Genomic DNA, 20256 nt, shown 5'->3' on the forward strand with positions numbered 1-20256 from the left:
AGATTAAATTGCTCCCTCTCAGCATGTGCAATTTAAATAAACTTACATCAATTGAAACAAGCTGTGTTTTTATAAGCTATGGGTATAGAAGTCCATTTGACCAAAATGACAAAAATATGGAAAACTCACCCAGTTAGAAGATGGTTGATTTTTAAACTCATAAGGACTAAAACATATACACCATCTTTGTATGAGATATTTCAGTTATTTTCTGAGTTTGCCTACTGATAGTACTTGAACTGGTATTAATACTTTAATCACAAATGTATTTTTCTGGGATTATATAAAAACACAAAATGGAATAATTGAAGCAAAAGGTAAAAGATGCATGGGTTTTAAATCTTTAAAAAATATATACAAGAGTATATACAGTATGTGTATATTTGCAATTAGCCTACAAAGATATACTTCCCATGGCCATCTCCATGGTGAAACATGGTAGTTCGCTGTGGAGATGCTAGGGATAACCAACTCTACAAAGCATTGACACAATGAGGCCAAATAGGAAAAAAATTCACAATTTCCTTTTATTTTGAAATTAGGCAGTGAATTATGTTGCAACATTAAACCCCAAAACTGTATGTAAAATGTAATGGAAGTTTGCGGTGGTGACCTGACGATTTGTACAAGGCATTATACATGCACTGATAATCAGCAAAAGCAAATTGCTAGTAGTTTTCAGTGGAATTGTTTACACTTTGAACACTTTTAATGTCAAAATTTGCATTTGAAGTCTTAACAAAAAGGTACTATGTTCTTAAGGATACTGGACAAACCCCATTACATTTTACATAATTTATGCAGTCAAACAAAATGGTTTTTATTTACAAAGCTGAATTCAAAGAACAGCAGTTTAAAAAAAAATGTGAATTGGACTGCCATTTATTATTTGTAAGCCATGCAATACCTGCATGCAGCTTGTGGGATATTTCCAATGTACTGGGTTTGCAGATGGTGAACAGGTTTATACATATGACGGTGAAATAAAGTCTGAACAGATGTTCAACAAAAATCTTATTTTTGACACTAGTGAATGTTGGGACAAAAGCATTTTATATAGGTGCACCTACAAGGATTTGTGTGCACTAACATTTGACCTAACAAGCAAAGAGTCTTAATTCATTAAATGATATCAAGTTCTTGACTTTACAGGCAGAAATTTAAATATAGAAATAAAGTACATTTGGTCGAGATTTGAAGACATAATCTCATCTTTGTCTTTATCGCACTTAGATTTGTAATCCATCTTCAGCACAAATACTAAGTACATGAATTCCTCTCAATTTGAGATGTTGACCTTTTTATTTTGCTGGCAAACAGAATGACGGAGACAAAATGTCGGCAAAAAAGTAGAAGTATATTTTGACTTTGTTCAGTTGAAAACACTTCATATATATTTCTATGATGCATTTATTGGTGTAAATGCAAACATTTATAAGCAGAATTTGCAAAAAGTACCCCCTAATTACAATTAAATATGAGGGATGTTTTAAAAACAGTATCTCAAAAAGCTCACATGTAATGCCTTTCTGAAGACAAGGTGATTTTCTTGCTGTAGTTTTGACCTAAATGTTTACTGCCCATCCCCATGTCAATAAGTAAAATAGTTGCAGGATTAAAGGAAAACACAAACCCCCGCCTTCAGAGTTGTTTAAGAGCTTTTATTGAAGGTTATTTGTATCATATCTGAGGACAAAGAGGAGAGAAGACAGTCAGAACACAGATATAAAAGCTTTCAAACAGGAGCTTCTGCTATTTGTACCATCATTTTTCAAGTGTTATGTATGTTTTGGCTAACAAAAAAAACGTTATTTACTCAGTTACCATTCTCATTTAATTAGGTTAAATTAAATTGCAGATTTCACAAACTTTCTGGACATTTTCAGTCTGATTACAATAAAGCTGCATGTTAGTATACCTTCCACTGGAACTCAAGGATGCTGTGAATTAAATCCATTTTTCCATCGTCAGTGACCAAAGCATCCCTCAACACAAGGACCATCTCGAGGAGAGCAGATCTCAGTTGAACACATGAAGTAGATCTGAAAGGGAGCCAAATGAAGATCAGGAATGAGTAAATAAAGTATTGCAGACAAGAAAACCTCATTTGAATTTTAATCTCATTAATAAATAGTTACGTTCAGGTAAAATATATATAAACTCAGTCAAAGCAACTGTTAATAAGCCATATTGAGGCTTATATTTACAGTGACCGTCTCTGCTCAGCCTTACCTCCTCATCCATATCCTGGAACTCCCCATCAGGGAGGAACTGAAAGGTGTTAATGGTGAAGCGGCGAGTCTGACTCTGAGGAGACGGTGGCGTCGGGTCTGACAGAACTGTCTCTGGTGGGGCTGGGTCCAGAGGGTTGGGGCAACTGGAGTGATGGCATGAGCATTTTAATTCTTAAAAGAAACTACCTCCTCAGATGAGGTTGATTTAGTCAATGCTGGTTGTTTTTAATAGTGTAGATGTTCTGGTATACCCATTGTAAAGCAACACCCACGCTGCTTTTCCAGAGCGAGGGTAGGCCACACAGAAGTGCACCAGCAGCACCAAACTGGGATCTGGGGAGCCGAGGAGGCGCACTTCAAGGTGGAGAGGTTTCCCCAGCAACATGTGCAGAGGCTGGTGATACTGTGGGTAGTAACTGGTGTACTGGGCATCTAATATTAGATGGTAGCATAGGAGGGAAATAATCAGTTCAACAACAAGCCTTCAACCAGCATGCATCTACATTTTTCATGATGCAATCATTCTTTTGTAATCTTTAATAGAGGTGTAATGAATCAGTGTAGAATATTGTAGACCGGTTTGATTCGACCATACATTGTATTTTTTTTCTTTGTTTTTGCTCATTCTGAGCTAGTCGTAATGTCAATTTTTTTTTAAAAGTCCTTTTATATTCACAAACTATTTAAGTAACTTTGTTCAATGTACTTTCCAGCTTAGGTTTGACTAATAATTTAGATTTTGAAACATGGATGATAAAATGCAGCCAAGAATCACTGCCAAGTGTAAAACAGCCCTTTAGTTCAGCATCGACTACAACTGGGGACTCCAAGTCTGGTCCTTGAGAGCTACAATTATATTTCACCAGACAATATCATATTCAAAGCAATCAGATAGCACTAAGACAGACTGCACTTAAACATGAAATACTGTCCTTTTTAATATCACGAGACTTTTAATATCCACCTCTGTTCTCAAACATAACAGAACCTTTTGGTTTTGAAAGAAAGACCATTTACCTTTGGCAATCCTGAGCTGGACTCCAAACACCCCCTGAGTATGAACATCAGGACCAAAGGTGGGAGTTTTAACAACATAGCTCACACTGAGAACTGTTCCTGGCACGTATCTGCACTCCACCAGTAACCTGGAAATAATGGACAAGACTGAAGTCATGGCAAAAACTGTTTAAATCCAACATGTATTGCTTTTACAATTTTACTTTTGCAACCAAATGTATTGCAATCAAAATCACAATGAGTTGCGATCATGTTGGTTAAGAAAACTGAAGATTACTTGCAGTCAGACAGCAAGTGTAAAGTAGGAGCGCTGAGAGATCAGAACGTAGAAACAGCTGCTAAGGCTTTCTTGTGGCTTTATTGCTCCCCAAGCATTCACTGGAAGCGTTTCAGGAGCAGAGCATCTGTTGTACAGTGTTTCTAACAAAGTTCAGATTTGTTTTGCCAGCAAAGCTAATCACACACAGAAAACTGATGCATGTTTGAAGTCAACTGTAAAAAACCACTCCACAGGCCTTAATGTTTCTGAATTTGTTCATTTCAAAGACGTGCATCTCATAGAACTGATGCCAAATTGCATTTCATTTTTATGTTAAAATAAGACTGATCTTTGTAATGACTTCTGGTTAGCATGACATTTTTACAACTAGAGCATCTCAAATTAAGAATTAAGTTTGTTTTATTTGTTTGCTTTATTTTCCTTCAAACTAAAACTCCAGTAGATTTATTACGCAGTAAAAAAAAAAATCGTCTTATTTTTAAATCGACTGCAGCTATAACCCAAAATCCAGCTGGTCAGTGGAATTGCAATATCTAATTTACTGACATATGCAATTTGACTACAAATATGTCACCTTGCTGAAGAGCATGTCCATGTACATTACATTCACTGAATACTTTCTGAGATTGTTGTTCTTAGCCGAGCTAAAGTCCCTTTGATGTCTCTGGTTCACGAATGACAACACAATAACTGCGACAGTTTTCGCCCACGTCCCCGATACGTCTGTGTGATTGCTCTTAAAGCTCTGACTCCACCAGCCTTATGAAGCTTCTCAGAACTCTTGAACGAGCTTTGCTTCACAATCCTCTGAAAGCGCAGTCATCTTGTGCACGTTCTCCGTATAACACATTTTCCTTCCACTGAACTTTCCAATAATATGCTTGCATACAGCAAGCATTAATGACAGTCTGCAGGTTAACTGTTGAGCAGCAAACTAGATTGTTTAGGGAATAACATAAAATTTTGCATGAAACATAATTTTAGTTATTCTTAGGTAATATTCAATGTTATGAGAAACTAAATGCCGTATTTTCATTAGCAGAGAGCCAAAAACCATCGAATCAGAAATACAAGTTTTAACATATCAACATGTCCCAATGAAGTTGTATTGTTCAGTTCAAGGACTTCTTCTCCTTGAACTGAACCAAAATAACGTTAAAATATTTTTGGAATTTATATAGACACACTTGTAATTAAATAACATCTACAGTCAAGAAAGAATCAAATACGGGAGAAAAACTTAAAACCACAAATTATGTGCATGTTGACTACGTAATTTGATCTTTCAGTGGAACGATGCAAACAAACAAACAAGGCGCATGAGGTTATTCAGATAGAGCAGTAAGACTAATACAGGTAGGATATAAAAGAGTTAGCTGACCTGACAGGTGAATCTCTTGTGATGGTGCCATAGTTAAGGCTGACAGTTTGTACTGTGTTCATAATCTCCACCATGTAGATGACAGTCTTCCCCACCACCTGTCAGGACAGAAAGAAAATGCTGGTAACAAAAATAAACATCCTGTGTTGCAATATATTTAATAGAATAGCTATATATTTTTCTGATGCTCAACAAATACAAAAAAATAAAAGCTTTAAAATGTCCATCTTTTAAACTGAAAACTAACACAGGGGTGGGTGAAATGTGTCCCACAATTAGGATTTATACATTTAATAATAATTAAAAGAAAAGATCTTGAGCTTCATCTCGTGTATTTAAAAAAAAAATGCATAGGACAATCTCACTACTTGTTGATATTTCATGTTTCAGTGAAACTAGGATAAAAAAGGTAAAGATAATGTTTGAAACTCATCTACAGTTAATCCCGTTTTATACCCAGAAAAAAAAAACATTCGCAGGGAGTTGAAAATTGCAGTTATATAATGCAAGCAGAAACTTAAGAGCACAAAAGTGAGGACCACATTATTGCAAAATGCTCTGAAAGCATGTAATGATGATCATCACTTATGTGGGGTACATTTGGTGTCCATTTTGAATTTACAATTTAAAAGCCATTTTTCTGCCCTTTTATAATTACATTTTATGGCAGGTGATACATTTTTTGGAAAAATTTAAAATTCTGAAAAACGTTTTTAACAGGTTAGAGAAGACTTCGGCCAAGTGCATCTTGATACCATTCAAAGCAACAATCTTATGTTTACCTACATAACCAGTTAGTTTGGAGCAGATTTGTGATAAACTGACAGCACAACAACATTCAAATCTGTTGATGTTTCTATAGTGAAAGCTCACAAGACAATTACACCCAACAGAGCACAGAGGCTTGTTCTTACATAAACTGTCACAAAATCACATCATATTCAGTCAGCACTGCAGAGCAGTCAGTGAAGTGTGTTTTGTTAAAAACTCAACACCAAAATCATATCAAGATGAACCTTAAAAATCTAATCTTGAACAAAAACTACACATTCCTATAAAATTACTCCCGCAAAAACATTACAAAAAACAAATCTATTCTGTCCATTTGGATGAGTCAATCCTTAATCCATTGATATGATCCCAAAAGTGTCAGCCTTCATGTTTGTTTAGGATGTTCTCCTGTGTTTCAAAACAGCTCAGAGTCTGTTTTAAAGAAAATGTAGCCTTTTCAGGGTCACATTTCTAGAACCTCTCCACTAGAACCTCCCAAGCTGAATCCATATTTACCAGCTCCTGGCCAAAACTGCCCAAAAAAATCCACAACTGAAAAACTGCAAACACTACACAAACCTTTGTTTGATTAAACACCTTTTAATGGGTAAACAGTCTTGAAACATAGAAAAGTAATCCGTAGTGGGTCCATGTTCTCCTGGTGGTTGCCTTAATGTTCTGGAACATTGAGCACCAGCACTGACAGCCATCTCCTACAATAATCATTAGGCCATCAAGGATATTTCAAAACAGTAAAGCAAACTCCCACTAACTGCAAATACAAATATGTTCGGCTGATCAAAAAGTCAAATCAGAATTTATGCTGTTACTTAGTTTAAAGCAGAAGAAATTCAGACAGGAAAGCCCCCAAAGTAGAAAACACTGCAGACAAGAATTTCTGAAAGCTCACCACTGTCTCATTTCGAGCCAAAACCCGTTCAGCTCAGGAGAACAAAACCTGTCTCCTTCCTGACTCCTGTCATTGCGGGACACTTCCATGGTGCTTATGCTTGCATACAACTCAACGGACTAACATAGAAACTTTCAGGCATCTGGGAATTGAACCAAAGGATGAACCAGACTTGAAATCTTGGCTGACATCTATTTTTTTATGCAGCCAGACAAGGAAGCAGTGTGTTTGAGATGTTCCCTTAAAAACACACACACATCGACATCTGAGCATTCTCAAATGCTCAAAAGGCTTATGCATAAGCCTTTTGCCTGTTGCTTATGTTGTCAGAATTTAACTAACAATATAAGCAACATTTTCAATTCAAAAACTCTTTTTGCTGCTGAATTATTGATTAAATTGGAAAATGAGCTCAGTAACAAAGATCAACTGTTCATTTTTAATATGCTAAATATTTTTTTTTCAGTCATTGATGCCAAGTGTTATACCGGTATTTCAAGAACACGTAATCATTCATGTAACTTTTTTTTTCTTTAGTAATTTGAGCATTTGGGATATCCGTGGTTGCTGCAACATGTTTTCCATTGAGATGGTATTTTAAGCTTTGATAGCATCTGTGATAGGCCAACTCCTTTTTGCACAATAGTTTTATCCAACTTCCCATCAGATCATTTCACAAGCAAAAATTAAGCCAAAGTGGGCCAAGAGAAGAGGCTTTGTTAATTGAAAGGAATTAATTGTGTTAAAAATGTTTACATTTTAAATCTATGTAATTAGTTAAATATGAAATCAATGCTTTAAATCACAGCCTTATGAAGCATGCACGCACAACAGGAAAAAAATCTCAATCCATTATTTGCAAATACAAATAATTTTGCTAGTCCTAACCCACATTACAACTAGGTTCTGTTGGATTTAATGTTGAGAAAAAAAGAAACTGCTGCAAGCCTTTTTACACATAAGGCATGGTTTCAGCTGTATATAGTAAAATAAAAAATATATTCACAAACCGAATTAGTTAAAATGCCTTTGACTTAACCCTGAGAAGCTGACCATAATGGCGTTTATTTCCAACCCATTCTTCGATATTTTGACATGATTTATGAATCTCACCACTCTGCGTGTCCCACAGCCATCCATTGGGATTTTGAACAATGCATACTCAGGGGTCACCCTCTGAGGTCTGCAGGTGGAGTTGGTGGCAGCGACCAGCAGCGCAGTAGAAAGAGGGGGGTCCGTGAGGGAGGCGGGCACAGAGAAGATCATGTGGCGGTCAATAGTGCACTCTGGAGGGATGAACAAAGACACACAAACAGATACACATGCACAGTTACGAAAAGGTCGCATGAACAAAAGGTCAGAAATCTCAGGAGGCAATTGATAACAAGACCCAAGATTCTTCTAGCCATTCTGTGTTGCTGCCAGCTTAAATCATGCTGCGCCTGCCCTGAATATGCTTCTTCACACGTCTGGCAGCTATAGTACTTTTCTGTACTCTAAAACAGCTCGACTGCACTTAGTTAAGTGGCGTGAAAATGCCAGTAGGGGTACAGAGTGCAGCTCACCATCCATTGGGTAGTAGCAGGCAGGGGGGTGCTTGTTGAAGCAGCAGCCCATGGAGAGGCACTGTGTCTCGGATATAGAGCTGGATCCGCAGGGGAGGCGGTATTCGCTGTGAAGGTTGCACTCTGAGGGGCAGCACGACAAATGTCAGGAACACAGCTGAAATAACAGACGGGCCTGGACAAACTGAACAGCCTTTTAGAGAGTTAAAATCTACCTACCATGCTCAGACCTCGGGTTCACAAGCGGGCAGGAAACCTTTGCCTCCTTTTTTCCACTCTGAGTTGTGTAGAGGATGCTAATGATGTACATTTTACCCTTTTCATAGAAATACAGTCATACAAAGAGTTAATACGCACATAAAATAGTCACTTGTTCAAAATGTCATGTGCTCAGTGTGAAATCTGAATCAATACTTGCCTGCACGCTCATATGACAGTGTGAATGTAACTGGAGAAACAAATGGATTTTGCCATCGTTGGCCTCTCTTGCATAATATTCACATTCTTTAGGCGCTTCAGCAAGACTCATCTGGTTCCCATTGGTGTCTTAAATGCATATGTGAAAAACTCACAATAAGATATTTCAGTGTAGACCTTAAAGAGAACAATTACAGCTCTGCAGAGGGAGGCAGAAATCCCCAGTCACAATAAAAAGCCAAGCTTTACCCCCTGCTCCCACTCTCTGCACAGCAGAGCCTCTGAACCCTCTGAACTCATGCAGAAATGATAGCTACCATATGCACCTGGTGTGTACAAAAGCAGACACACACCTTTAAGAACTATTTCTGAAATGGGTCCAGGAGGAAGCACGACCTTCATCTGCTGGAAGGAGCAGAAGACTTCGGTCCTCGTGGCAATGGATGGACCCGACTCGTCCTCGGTGGCGCTCGGAGCAGTGGGGAAAATCCATGGAGTTGCTTCTGGAGGATCAGGGGGACTTTGATATGGGCACTGTACATCCAGAGTCCTATTCTGCCAAGTGGAGAAATCCCAATAACTTATGGGTAGAGAAATTGTTGTGGGAGTCTGAGGAGCGAGAGAGAAATTGATACAAAAGAAGTTAGCGCAATCACACAAAATTTATAGATACACATGTGTTTTTAAAAACAAGCGAATTTACCTAAGCTTGCAAAAACACTGTATTCTTGACAGCTAAGATGCATGGAGCATGAAAAAAAGATAAGACTCTACAGTCCACAAATGCCTACAGTCCATGATAGATTTATCTGAACATGAATTAAGTTAAACTGCTGCTCTGTTTAGATCAGGGGTGTCAAACTCCAGTCCTCGAGGGCCGGTGTCCTGCAACTTTTAGATGTGCCTCTGCTGCACCACACCTGAACAGAATAATTAGGTCATTAGCAAGGCTCTGGAGAACTGATCTACACAAGGAGGAGGCAATTAAGTCATTTCATTCCAGTGTTTTGTACCTGTGGCACATCTAAAAACTGCAGGACACCGGCCCTTGAGGACTGGAGTTTGACACCCCTGGTTTAGATAAACAAAAATTCAGACCTTATAGAGCAGAACAGCCCTAGAAAGAAGAAATACAAATAGAGTTCTATCAAACTAAACGCTCAAAATACTGTGCAACCTTGGAACCGATTACATTTTTTAATACTTCTCCAGCTTTTTCCTATAATAAATCCTAACTGTTATGGTGTGTGATTCAAAATACATCAAGCTCATGTGCACTTTCATACCTAAAGTGCTGTAGTTTTACATAAAAAATACATTATTGCGAAGAGTTTAAAATGATCAGAGAGAAGGATGATCTTTACTGTCAAGGCAAAAAGCAAATTTTATGTAAACATGAACACCAAGATAAACTCAGTAAACACACACTAGCAGCACATAGAGGAATTAAACAGTCGTCTGACCTGTAACTGGCTGTGGCAGGCCGGCAGAGGAGAATGGAGGATTAAGCCGTGGCCTGCAGTCGCCTGCAACATGTAGCCACAGAATGGAGACACACTGGAGAGCGACTGCCATGACATAAATGGGTCTGAGGAAAGTCGTGATGCGGTTAAAGATTTTTGACATTTAGAATCAATATACTGCTTTAGAACTCATTTTCAAATGTAAACTCAGATTTTGCATTTAAGTTGGATGCCTCTGAGAAAGAAAAACTAAACAGGGGTTCAAAGGTTCTCAGATTCCAATAAACGGTATTGTTTTAACGTGAAGAAGAAGAAACACACTGAGGAGGAAAAAAAACAGTCAGATGGGATAAGGTGTAAATTCTGGAAACGCATATTTTGCCCATACTTTTTTGTTGTCATTGCCCCATTCTTATCCAGAACAATAAAAACATTTAAGTCAAACTGCAGACTTTCTCCAGACTGAGGAACTCTCAGGAACAAATTTTAGCAGTTTTACACATTAGCTTTATAAAAACATTATATCCTTTGATACCTGGAAACCCCTCATGCCAGAATACAAAACATATATGACAAGTCATAAGGAGCCACATTTTCCTCTGAGAAAATCTTTTCCATTTACATAAATACTGACCTCTGACATGGATGGATTCTGGGTCGGCATAGGGCAGGAAAGCAGCCATACTGTCCTGCATACACTGGACGTGGGATTCCTGAGGGGTGATCCAGTTCGGGGCTGCAGTGGGAGGAGGAATCTTTGGATATTGGGGTGAAAAAGGATGGAATTTAGGGTGGTATGTTTGGTAGAACATGTAAGGACTGGCTGCCGGTTTCCCAGGCTCCTTTTGGACTGGTGGCAGATATGGAGGCAACTGAAAGTGAAAAGGAGTTTGGATAGGAGATTGGCTGGAAGGATGCCCAAGACTATCGGGGGTGTCAACCGGTGGAGTAGCAGCAGGATATAAAGCAGAGTAAGAAAATACTGGATGGTAGTAGGACATGGGTGGATAAAATGAATTGGTTTGATGCTGTGGGATTAACGGCTGTTTTGGTGGAAAAGAAGGACGAGGTATAGGAGGTGGAGCTTTGGCCACTGGTGTTGCCGTGGATACAGGATGATCAGGTTTCAGATGATAATACTGAGGATAATATGGACCCACTGGAGACGTAGAATGGTCTTCAGCTGCTGAAATCAATTCCTGGTAATAGAATGGCAGGTAGGGATAGTAGACAGATGGGTGGTCAGGAAATTGAAAAACCTGATGTTCTGAAGGATCCTTCAGGTGAAACTGTGGAGTGAAGTACTGCAAATAGCTGCCTAAAGAATACAATAACTTTTCAGATCCAAGTGGGTTCTGGACGTGCTGTGGCATGGACTCAGGAAAGTGGACAGTGGTGGGCTGAAGTGGATGAGGGATCTCTAGGTGATGGGGGATGACTGGAGGTAGTTGGTGGTACTGGAAACCAGAAGAGAGGAGGTGCTGGTAGAGTGGGTTTTGCATCATCTGCTCCTGGACTGGGGCTCGATGGGGGGGAGGGAGAGTGGTAGTGGGGACAGGGTGGGTTGGAGTTGGCAAGTATGGAAACAAAAGGTCACCGGGAAACTGAGGAAGATACTGAGGCAAGGATGGAGAATAGGGAAACTGAGGGCTGACTGGGCAGGAGAGAACATACTGCAAATCACCCAATATGAGCCGAAGCTGCGGACCATTCTGTGGAAAAAAAAACATATTAACCTCATGTTATTCACTGGTGAGAATCCAGGTGCAGTCTTCAACTAAATGAGCAAACTTACATCAGTTGTGATACAAGGAGCACTGTGGGAGATAAGGTAGGTCAATTCCTGGGCCTCAGAGTCAAGTAGGAATGCACACCTTTCAGACACAAAAGGATCCTTTGCTCCATCCACTGCCAAACAAATTAACATTTCCATTACCGATCCAATCAAGGATTGAAAACTGAATTTTGGGCACTTCCATGCCACTTATGAGTTTTTGACTCAAACCTTGTGTTCAACTTTAGAAACAAACTAGTCACTCCTGTGTTTGTTAATCAGTTTTGAAATTGTTCATCCAGAACTGTTGATATGTCTTTGTTAGAAATAGCACTCCTGCCACATACAGATTTATTCTATTTTTGACTTTTTGTCAGACTAAAATATTTCAAACAAATTTGACTAAATCATCAAGTACAAAATCCAATTACCAAAAATGTTAATGTTTTGGCTATCCTGAAAAATCTGGCACAACTTGAAAAAGTGAACCACAATGAACACCATGGAAACCATCCAAGAGTTCACACAGGTACCAGAACAATGTCCAACATACTCCAGACCTGGGCCAAAAAAGATATCCATGAGAAAATTCTCAGGCGAAAACCACAGCCTGGTTTCACATTCTCCAGACGTCTTAATGAGTCACAAGACAAATATTCTATTGACTATGAAGGCACAAAAAAAATATGAATTTTTCTGCATTTGGGCAATGCAACAAGATTTAAGAACAGGCAAGTCCACCTGGCCTAGGCAAAGACCTCTAATGGGCCAGACATTTAGAACACCCCTCCAGAATTAAAACAAGTCGCCAAAGAAGAGTGTGTCAAAATTCCTGTGCAGTCATGTAAAACACTGACTTTCATTTACATTGCATCAGCTTGGTGTCGACACAAACAATTTAGAAATGTATTTCTACAAATAAACTTATACAAAAAGCATAAATTTTGTGCTGTGAATATGTGAATATGTATTCACAGCACAAAAAGAAGACAGCTGAGAAAAAATGCCCTTTGCCCCACTGGTCAGTCTGCCAAGTAAATTCTGAGCAGATACAGCATAAATAGAACTAGAAAGCCACAAAAACTGGCCTTCAGTAATATATATATATACATTCATATCTTATTTTCATATATATAACTCTTAGCAAGGTCACCAAGTACAGGATTGTAACGCCTGATGTGGCTACAGAGTAATATCAGGCTCTGTAGCCAATGGTTGCAGACTACTGCAATCTGGAAGAGTTGCACAATCAGCTGTTCTGAAATAAAAATCACTTGCCTAACTTTAATAAATTAGCGTCTTTTATTGCACCAAACTCCCTGTGCAGGCTAAACCAAACGTTTTAGACTTGGATCTTACAATCCGTATTTTATTGTATTTATTTTCAGTCATTTTTAACCTTGCCATACACAAGCCAAAGAAGAAAAAAAACACACACTGCTGAAAAAGAGATGACACAATATTAGTACAGAAATAGATAAATATGTACATTTGTATCAATGGCAAATCCACTAATCTGTAGCTTGAGATTGTATTTGTTTTTAGTTTCATGATGCGTCTGTAGCCTACATACCAATTACATCAAGCACAGGTATTCTATGCTCCTGCCCTTGGATCTTCACTGCCATGCCATAGGCAGAGCAGAAGACAAAGGGCGCAGACAAGGAGTACATGGGAATAGCTGTGGATATCATCACCGGGCAGGACAACTTCAGTGGGCTCCCCAACCACAGCATGGGTAGCACGTAGCTGCCATTCTGAAATATAGAATAAATAATTAAATAAGACACAGCGCGGCACAGGTATACTATAACTAAAACAACACTTTTGATCCTGACACCTCCTTAAGAATATAGCAGCCATCATATGGCACCATCATCTCCAGGTCAGTCCATGATGCCTTCACTGAGTAGCCACAGTAGGAAGGTAGCTCGAAGATGGAGATTGGAGAGGCACTGTCTGGAAAAAGATGTTTAAAGATTGTGAACAGAATTTAGAGAGACTTGAGGAAAAAAGGGACTTAATACAGTGCTTAGTTCATCCCTGGGAAAAGGTCATATTCACTTCAAGTTAAAAATTGGTGTGGGATAGTTCAGCTATCAGGCAGAAAAGGAAATCACTGTCATCACAATTACCACCATTAACATATGAATCTTTCTGCTTTGTTCATGCTCTTTGATGTAAACACAGCACATCTACAATGCATCCAATCACCTAATGAGATGTTTGCAGCATGAACTGAGCCTTACTTCTGTCGACTTGCAGGTGGATGAAGCCTCTACCGGACAAAGTTAAGGTCATGACATCGTCAGCACACTCCACCAGAGGTCTCATGGCCTCCCATTCAGAGAAATATGGGCTAGAGTCAGACGACAGGCCAAAAACCTTCCCCTGAATTTCAGAGAAACCTGAAGGATACAGAAAAATATCTCCAGATTAATGTCAACATGTCTAAATTTATTAAATGCTTGCACTGATCATGTATATTATTTTTTACTTCTTGAAGACGCAGACATTACACTTAAATACAATTTAGAAACGTCAAAGCCCAGAAACGTCAAAGTCCAGTTTTAAATACTTCCAGTTAAAACTGGAAGTATTTAACTGGAGGTAAATACTTCCAGTTTACCTCATGCAGCTCTGAACAATGTTTTCTAGTATATTGAGCAAAATGTAATTCAGGCACATGAACAGTTATTGCATGGTTGGGGTGGGTTTAGTAATAAATAAATCAAATTAGAACTGCTTTAATGTTAGCCAAGCACAATCCCTTGCAGGCAAAAGAGTGAGGATATATCAGTCTGGATGTGATAACATTTACAGCTCATGCTAACTGTATACATAATAAAAGTGCAAAACTAGTTTGTTAAAAGCCCGTAAAATAAATTACTAAAAAATGCTATTCAAGAAAACATCTATACATAAGGAGCTAGAGATTAGGGCGTTGGCAATGAGGCCTTCCTAATAATTGAAGTTCACCCCAACAGTCTGAATAAAAGTGGAAACACCCAAAAATATGCTGAATTATAAGTGTTTGAAGCTATGTCAATAAACATTTCCCCATTCATTATTAAGACTATGAACAATTTTTAGTGTGCCAATCTTTCAAAATAAAATGCAAATAAAATCGTTTTACTGACGCTAATTTCCAATGAGAAACTAATGAAGTTGACGTAAATGTCATGGTGTTAATTTGATATATTCTTATTTATGTCATGCGACAACAGCTGTAAAATGGCTGAATTTCTTCTGGGTTTAATTCATTAAAATACTTCCAGCTTACCGTACAATAGAGTTTCCCCACAGTTGTATTTACTATGTAAAGAACTTTGGTCAACTTTTTTTGTTTTCAGCAGTGTAAATAAATTTTACCTCACCTGTAAAATCTGCTTGATAACCATCTTCAGAGTCTGGAGCAAAGGGTCTTCCTTCTTCCTTGACGTTACCAGCGGTCCAGGTGGGGCTAATGAGGGCTAACCTGTCGCTAGTTTGATCACGTTCTGGTGTCCTGACACCTGGGTGTGGGTTTGCAGGATGCTTAATGTCTAGCTGGGGCTCCAGGAGTTCCGACAGGATGGATAAATTCCCACTGGGGGTCCATATAACCTGTTTAACCGTATACGGCTGTCCTCGCTGACCGTCTTCAGGCCTCTCCTCCCAGGCTAAGGCTGACTCTCCTCGCTTGGTGGTCGAATCATCTTCCCTTCGCGCTAAACTAACCGAACCACTTAATTGAAAAGAATAGAAAAGAACAATAAGCACTATTAAAAATAAACGTATTTCTCTTATTAGCTCGCAAGGCATCGCCGGTTTGAAGAAGCGCTTTCCTAACACGCACACTCACGAGTCACCTGAACACGAGGCAATTAATTAGGAGTCGTCAAGCTCCAGCCAATTAAAGAGCAGCAAGTCGTCACAAAACATGGAAACTGGGAGAAAGTTTCTGCTGGGCAGTGATTGAGATTTTTTTATTTTTTTATTTTTACGATGCATTGTCAGTATAAATTCTAAAATGAATTGGATCAATTTTACTCTGATAAATTGTTTGAATTTAATACAAATAAAACAAGTGTGAAAATTTGCTTCATTTTTTTCTTTATATTTGAATCAACATTTCTAAACAGCGATGTAAATGTAACAGCCGAATGATTCTTAACTAAAAAACTTTAATTCAACATTTTCAAAATATACTTACATCTTAAAACACAATTTTTAAGATCATTATATTCAAACTTGTTAAGAAGAAAAAAGAATTCTATGGCCCACAAATACTTTTAACTCAGCAATCTTGGCCTGAGAGTTTATAAATTTTTTTATTAATTCTGTAGCTTAGTACCTTTATTGTATTATTTTAAATGAAGGCGACTAAATGCAAAACATAGCAGTCACTAAATCTTAATTGGTGGTTGGTCTTAATGAAGCTGCCAGCAGATGCTTCCTAAATATGATTATTTTTTCTGTCCAGGCTCAGCAGTGGATCCAGATTAAAAGTAAATAATTATTAATAATAAAACCTTTGTGCATTTAGGACTGGAAACCTCTCCAGCAATGACCGTTGCATATAGGCACTAGCCCCCTTATTATCCTGCAAGGACAGGCAGCTATAGAAAACGGATGAATTAGTGCATTTATGTGCCCTTGGTGAGTCATATCTTTTTGTCCTGAAAAAAGGTGCAGAAATACTTTGAATATCAGAAATCTTCTTGCAGGGGTTGTGAGTGCAGATGAAAGTCAGGTTTGCTCCTAAACAAATCCAGCAAGAGATATGAAGACTACAACTGTTGTTTGCTTAATTATTTTTTGCTTGAGGAAAAGAAGGACACTGATATAAACTGAGAGCACGGGAAAGGGGATACGAGAGCTGTTGAAAGGGATGGGAAACCGTGGGCATGTTCCACTAGCAAAGCCTAAAACATCAGAGGATATCAGCAACCTCTTGGTTCTTTCCCAGTATCGCTGCTTGATACAACACCAGGCTGACTGTTGTCCAAATACAAAATGTTACCAACTCCAGTTCCAGATGCATTCCACTTTTATTGGTTAACATTTTGGCCCCAGCAGCTTGCACAACTCTTCAGAAGCATAATCTGATTTGAGCCCACTCACCCCCTCTTTGTCTCTCAGAAAACAAACCCTCTCTACGTCTAACATCAAACCATGTCATGTTCACTAAGTCGTCGGTCTGTTAATCCCGAGTGAAACTCTACTGTCAACAAAAGAGGAAAAGAGTGAGACACAGCAAAAGAGGAAGTGTATGCGTCTGCACCCTTCCTGGCTCAGACAGAATAAAGCAGCCATTGTAGTATTCAGAGCAGGACTTCATCAGTCCAGGCCAGTTTCTCTGAGAGATCACCGGCTGTCAGATAACCGCGCTCTCAAGAAGCCACTCTGTGACAGTTTGTTTCATCCAAGATGGATGATGCTTAAATTCTGCCAACTAATCCCGTAACATCATGACTTTACTTCACCCATGCTCGTAAAAAAATATTTGTCTGGCAATCTCCATTTTGATTATGTGTATTTGAATGAAATGTATTCTACTGCACAAATGCAATGTGTGCGCAGTAGAATATTCCACAAACATAGAATATTGACATGAACAAAGTCCTTTCTGTTACTGAGAGGTAATATAAAGTATTTACTACTCAGTCCTCAGGCTGGCATAAAAAAAAAAATCTGATTAACTTCAGATTTCACTGATGTTAGAGTACCAGAATTTTATGAATGCTAGAGACAGGGCATGTTTCATTATACAGGCCTGTTATGATGTCAGTGAGTGAAAAACAATGAGATTATATAAAATGGGGAGAAAAGTATTGAACATTGCAAATGAATAGTTCTTGCAGTTTCACTTGCATAATAATCATATCACCAATAACTATGGGCCACAAAAAATATTAGCTAATCATGTCGTACATTGCTGTCTGGCTCTCCAGTAATGCGATTTCTGATGTTTGTTGTTTGATGCAGAAGACAGTGTTAAAGAAAATCATCAAGATGTTCTGGTAAAGTCATAAAGAAAACTACTTAAATGTTTAATTCCAACTTATTCTATAAAATATTGTTGAACTATAAATAGTGGGTTTCTTTTGTTGAAGTTTCCTGGATAGACTACTCATGACCTTCATTCTATTTGCAGTGGATGCAAATGAAAAAAAACATCAACATCATTTAATAAAATGTTTTTTTCATCACGACCTGCATCCATGTTATTACATATCACTTAATTTCCTAATTTTGTGCGGCCCTTATGTGTAACACAGGAAACACAGAGTTAAATCCAAGTTTCCACATTGAGTAGACCAGGAAACTGGTTACTTTTCCAATATATAACCCTTTTTCTTCAGTTTGAAGACAGACAGAGCCAAAAAAAAAAAAAAAAAAACATAAAAATTGCCTTCAGGTTTTCAACAACTTTCTGGCTTGGTGCTTATGGGGTAAACAGAGATGTTCCAAAACAATGAGAAAAGCTGGCCAGCTCAGAGGCAAGGGACATAATAACTGTCATTCTCTGTCTAAGACAATGATTCTCTTATTTAATGAAGACCTTCAGAGAAGACTTGGAGACACCAGCATTGAGGAATGTTCTTACAGCTACAGACTTCCAACTATAAATTTATACCGCTGACACTTTTAGACACTTTATGACTTTGCAAGAACAAACTTTAATGCATTTTATTAGAATTTTAGGTAGACAGTCACAACGAAGTGCATTATTTTCTAACAGGTTATGTGCTGTAACCTGCCAAAGATTTTTTGCAAAGGGATCTATATATGTGGTGCTGCTCTGTAGCATCTGCAATTAACAAAATTATTGCATGGGAGAGGAAGTTGGGCCTCAGAGGCAGGTTTTCTGTAAGACAATTCTTGCTGCAGACGTAAATATTCAGACTGAGGGGTATTATCCAATTGAAAACATAACAAACAGCTTGACGAATTATAATTTTTAACCCTCTAGTATATGGAGATGCTGTTCTTGAACAGGGAGAGCTGGTTCGAGTTATTGGAAGATGGATCAAGATCCACAATAATCTGAAGGTTGTGATAAGAAAATATCAAAATGCAAAATAAGAAAAAGAAAAATCGAGAGATATGAATAACTTTACAAGGAATTGAACCTCTTTACCTTGACATCATGAAAAGCAGAAAATTTGGTGACCTGCTGTGCCTGTTTATATTCAAAACACATCATTCTGTGGGGAAAAATAAGATATTAAACATTCGGTCAAAGCAAAGCTCTGATGAAAACTGTGCAGGCATTTTGTCATAGTTCAATGCTACGACAGTGAATCCCGAGGTTCAATTGCAGTGTTTCTCACTGATGAGCCTGTTGATACTGTTGATGAACTTATAAATGTGGTTCCGGCATAAAGAAATCAACATACTGTAGCAGCTGAACATTTATAAAGCTCATAAGTGCATGAAAAATTCCATAGGCTGAGCAGCTCACAGTCATAGTTTTAATCTTTTGAAAATATTTTTATTTTAGCAAGCACACATGCACAGACACTTTGGGATGTTTTGGATCATCCAATTTCTTTCCACTGAACCAAGTACTAGGGATTCCCTAATCTCAAGAATTTCACAGAGGATCATGCATATTTTCTTTTATAACCCTTTAAATGCTGTCACACAACATTAGAAGATAATTTGCATGGAATTTTGTGGCTATTTACACTAAACCTGGCCTTCATGCAAAAATGAACTGTAAAAAGGATGGATTGAACTGAAATTGATCTTTTTCATTAGAGGGAACTCTATGAGGTAAAATGTTGAAGCAAAATGTACTATTTGTGTACTGGTGTTGAGTGAAAAATAATTTTGAAAATATAAAGCAGAAAGGCCTTTCTTCCAGGAATAAGTTATTAATGAGTTCCTATTGGGGTTGCCACGGTTTCAGGAGCCTAAACTTAGTCTGGGTCAACCTTTTGGAAGAGAAATATTGTCATTCGGTAACTTCACAATTTCAGTCTTTTCAGATCTCAGATGTTGTTGGTATTTAGAAGAATGTTTTCTTCATCAGATATATGTCAACTTTATGCAAACCCTTAATAGGTTGTCCACCATTACAACCTACTTACTTTAACTTTGACCACAAAGCTATAACATCATGGCATCAAAAATAAAGCAGTTAAATAAAAAAAAAAAACATTATTTACATCAGGTTTCACCAGCAACTGGACAGTTGAACATTTTTAAAAACAAACTTTGGATAGGTTGCAATTGGATAATTTGTATAGGTCAAAATATACATCATTAAAGAGCAACTTATTATTTTTTTCTTTTTACCTAAATCTGATTTTAAACAATTCAGAAACTGCAAGCCTTTCTTATATAGCAGATGTGTGAGACTCTTTATTTTTTAGATTTACAGACAGGTGAATGGGAATAATTTATGGTTTGATGGATAGTTTATTATTGAGCAGGTAAAGAAAATAGAAACG

General features: G+C 38.0%; 1 protein-coding gene across 1 annotated transcript; it reads right to left on the bottom strand.

Moving 5' to 3' along the window:
• Positions 1–1640: 1640 nt before the first annotated feature.
• LOC111608562 lies at positions 1641–15653 on the bottom strand. The gene is made up of 18 exons (XM_023333435.1): positions 15190–15653; positions 14062–14220; positions 13653–13771; positions 13386–13569; positions 11834–11946; positions 10673–11750; positions 10039–10163; positions 8929–9184; positions 8577–8704; positions 8378–8474; positions 8159–8281; positions 7707–7879; positions 4913–5010; positions 3252–3379; positions 2486–2666; positions 2233–2377; positions 1919–2042; positions 1641–1686 (listed from the first exon to the last, which is right to left on the bottom strand). Exons 1-17 carry the CDS (start codon positions 15614–15616, stop codon positions 1968–1970), a joined length of 3609 nt encoding a protein of 1202 aa, XP_023189203.1. The 5' UTR covers positions 15617–15653; the 3' UTR covers positions 1641–1686; positions 1919–1967.
• Between the last annotated feature and the right edge of the window lie 4603 nt (positions 15654–20256).

The sequence above is a fragment of the Xiphophorus maculatus genome, chromosome 5 (assembly GCF_002775205.1).
Source record: "Xiphophorus maculatus strain JP 163 A chromosome 5, X_maculatus-5.0-male, whole genome shotgun sequence".
Lineage (NCBI taxonomy): Eukaryota > Metazoa > Chordata > Actinopteri > Cyprinodontiformes > Poeciliidae > Xiphophorus > Xiphophorus maculatus.

Excerpts from the sequence above, each read along its gene's own strand:
- LOC111608562 (XM_023333435.1), bottom strand. The coding sequence starts at position 15,616 with ATGCCTTGCGAGCTAATAAGAGAAATACGTTTATTTTTAATAGTGCTT. Across the intron at positions 13,570-13,652 it reads GCTGCTATATTCTTAAGGAG|AATGGCAGCTACGTGCTACC; the intron begins GTGTCAGGATCA and ends TCTATATTTCAG. Across the intron at positions 8,282-8,377 it reads GAACCCGAGGTCTGAGCATG|AGTGCAACCTTCACAGCGAA; the intron begins GTAGGTAGATTT and ends GCTGCCCCTCAG.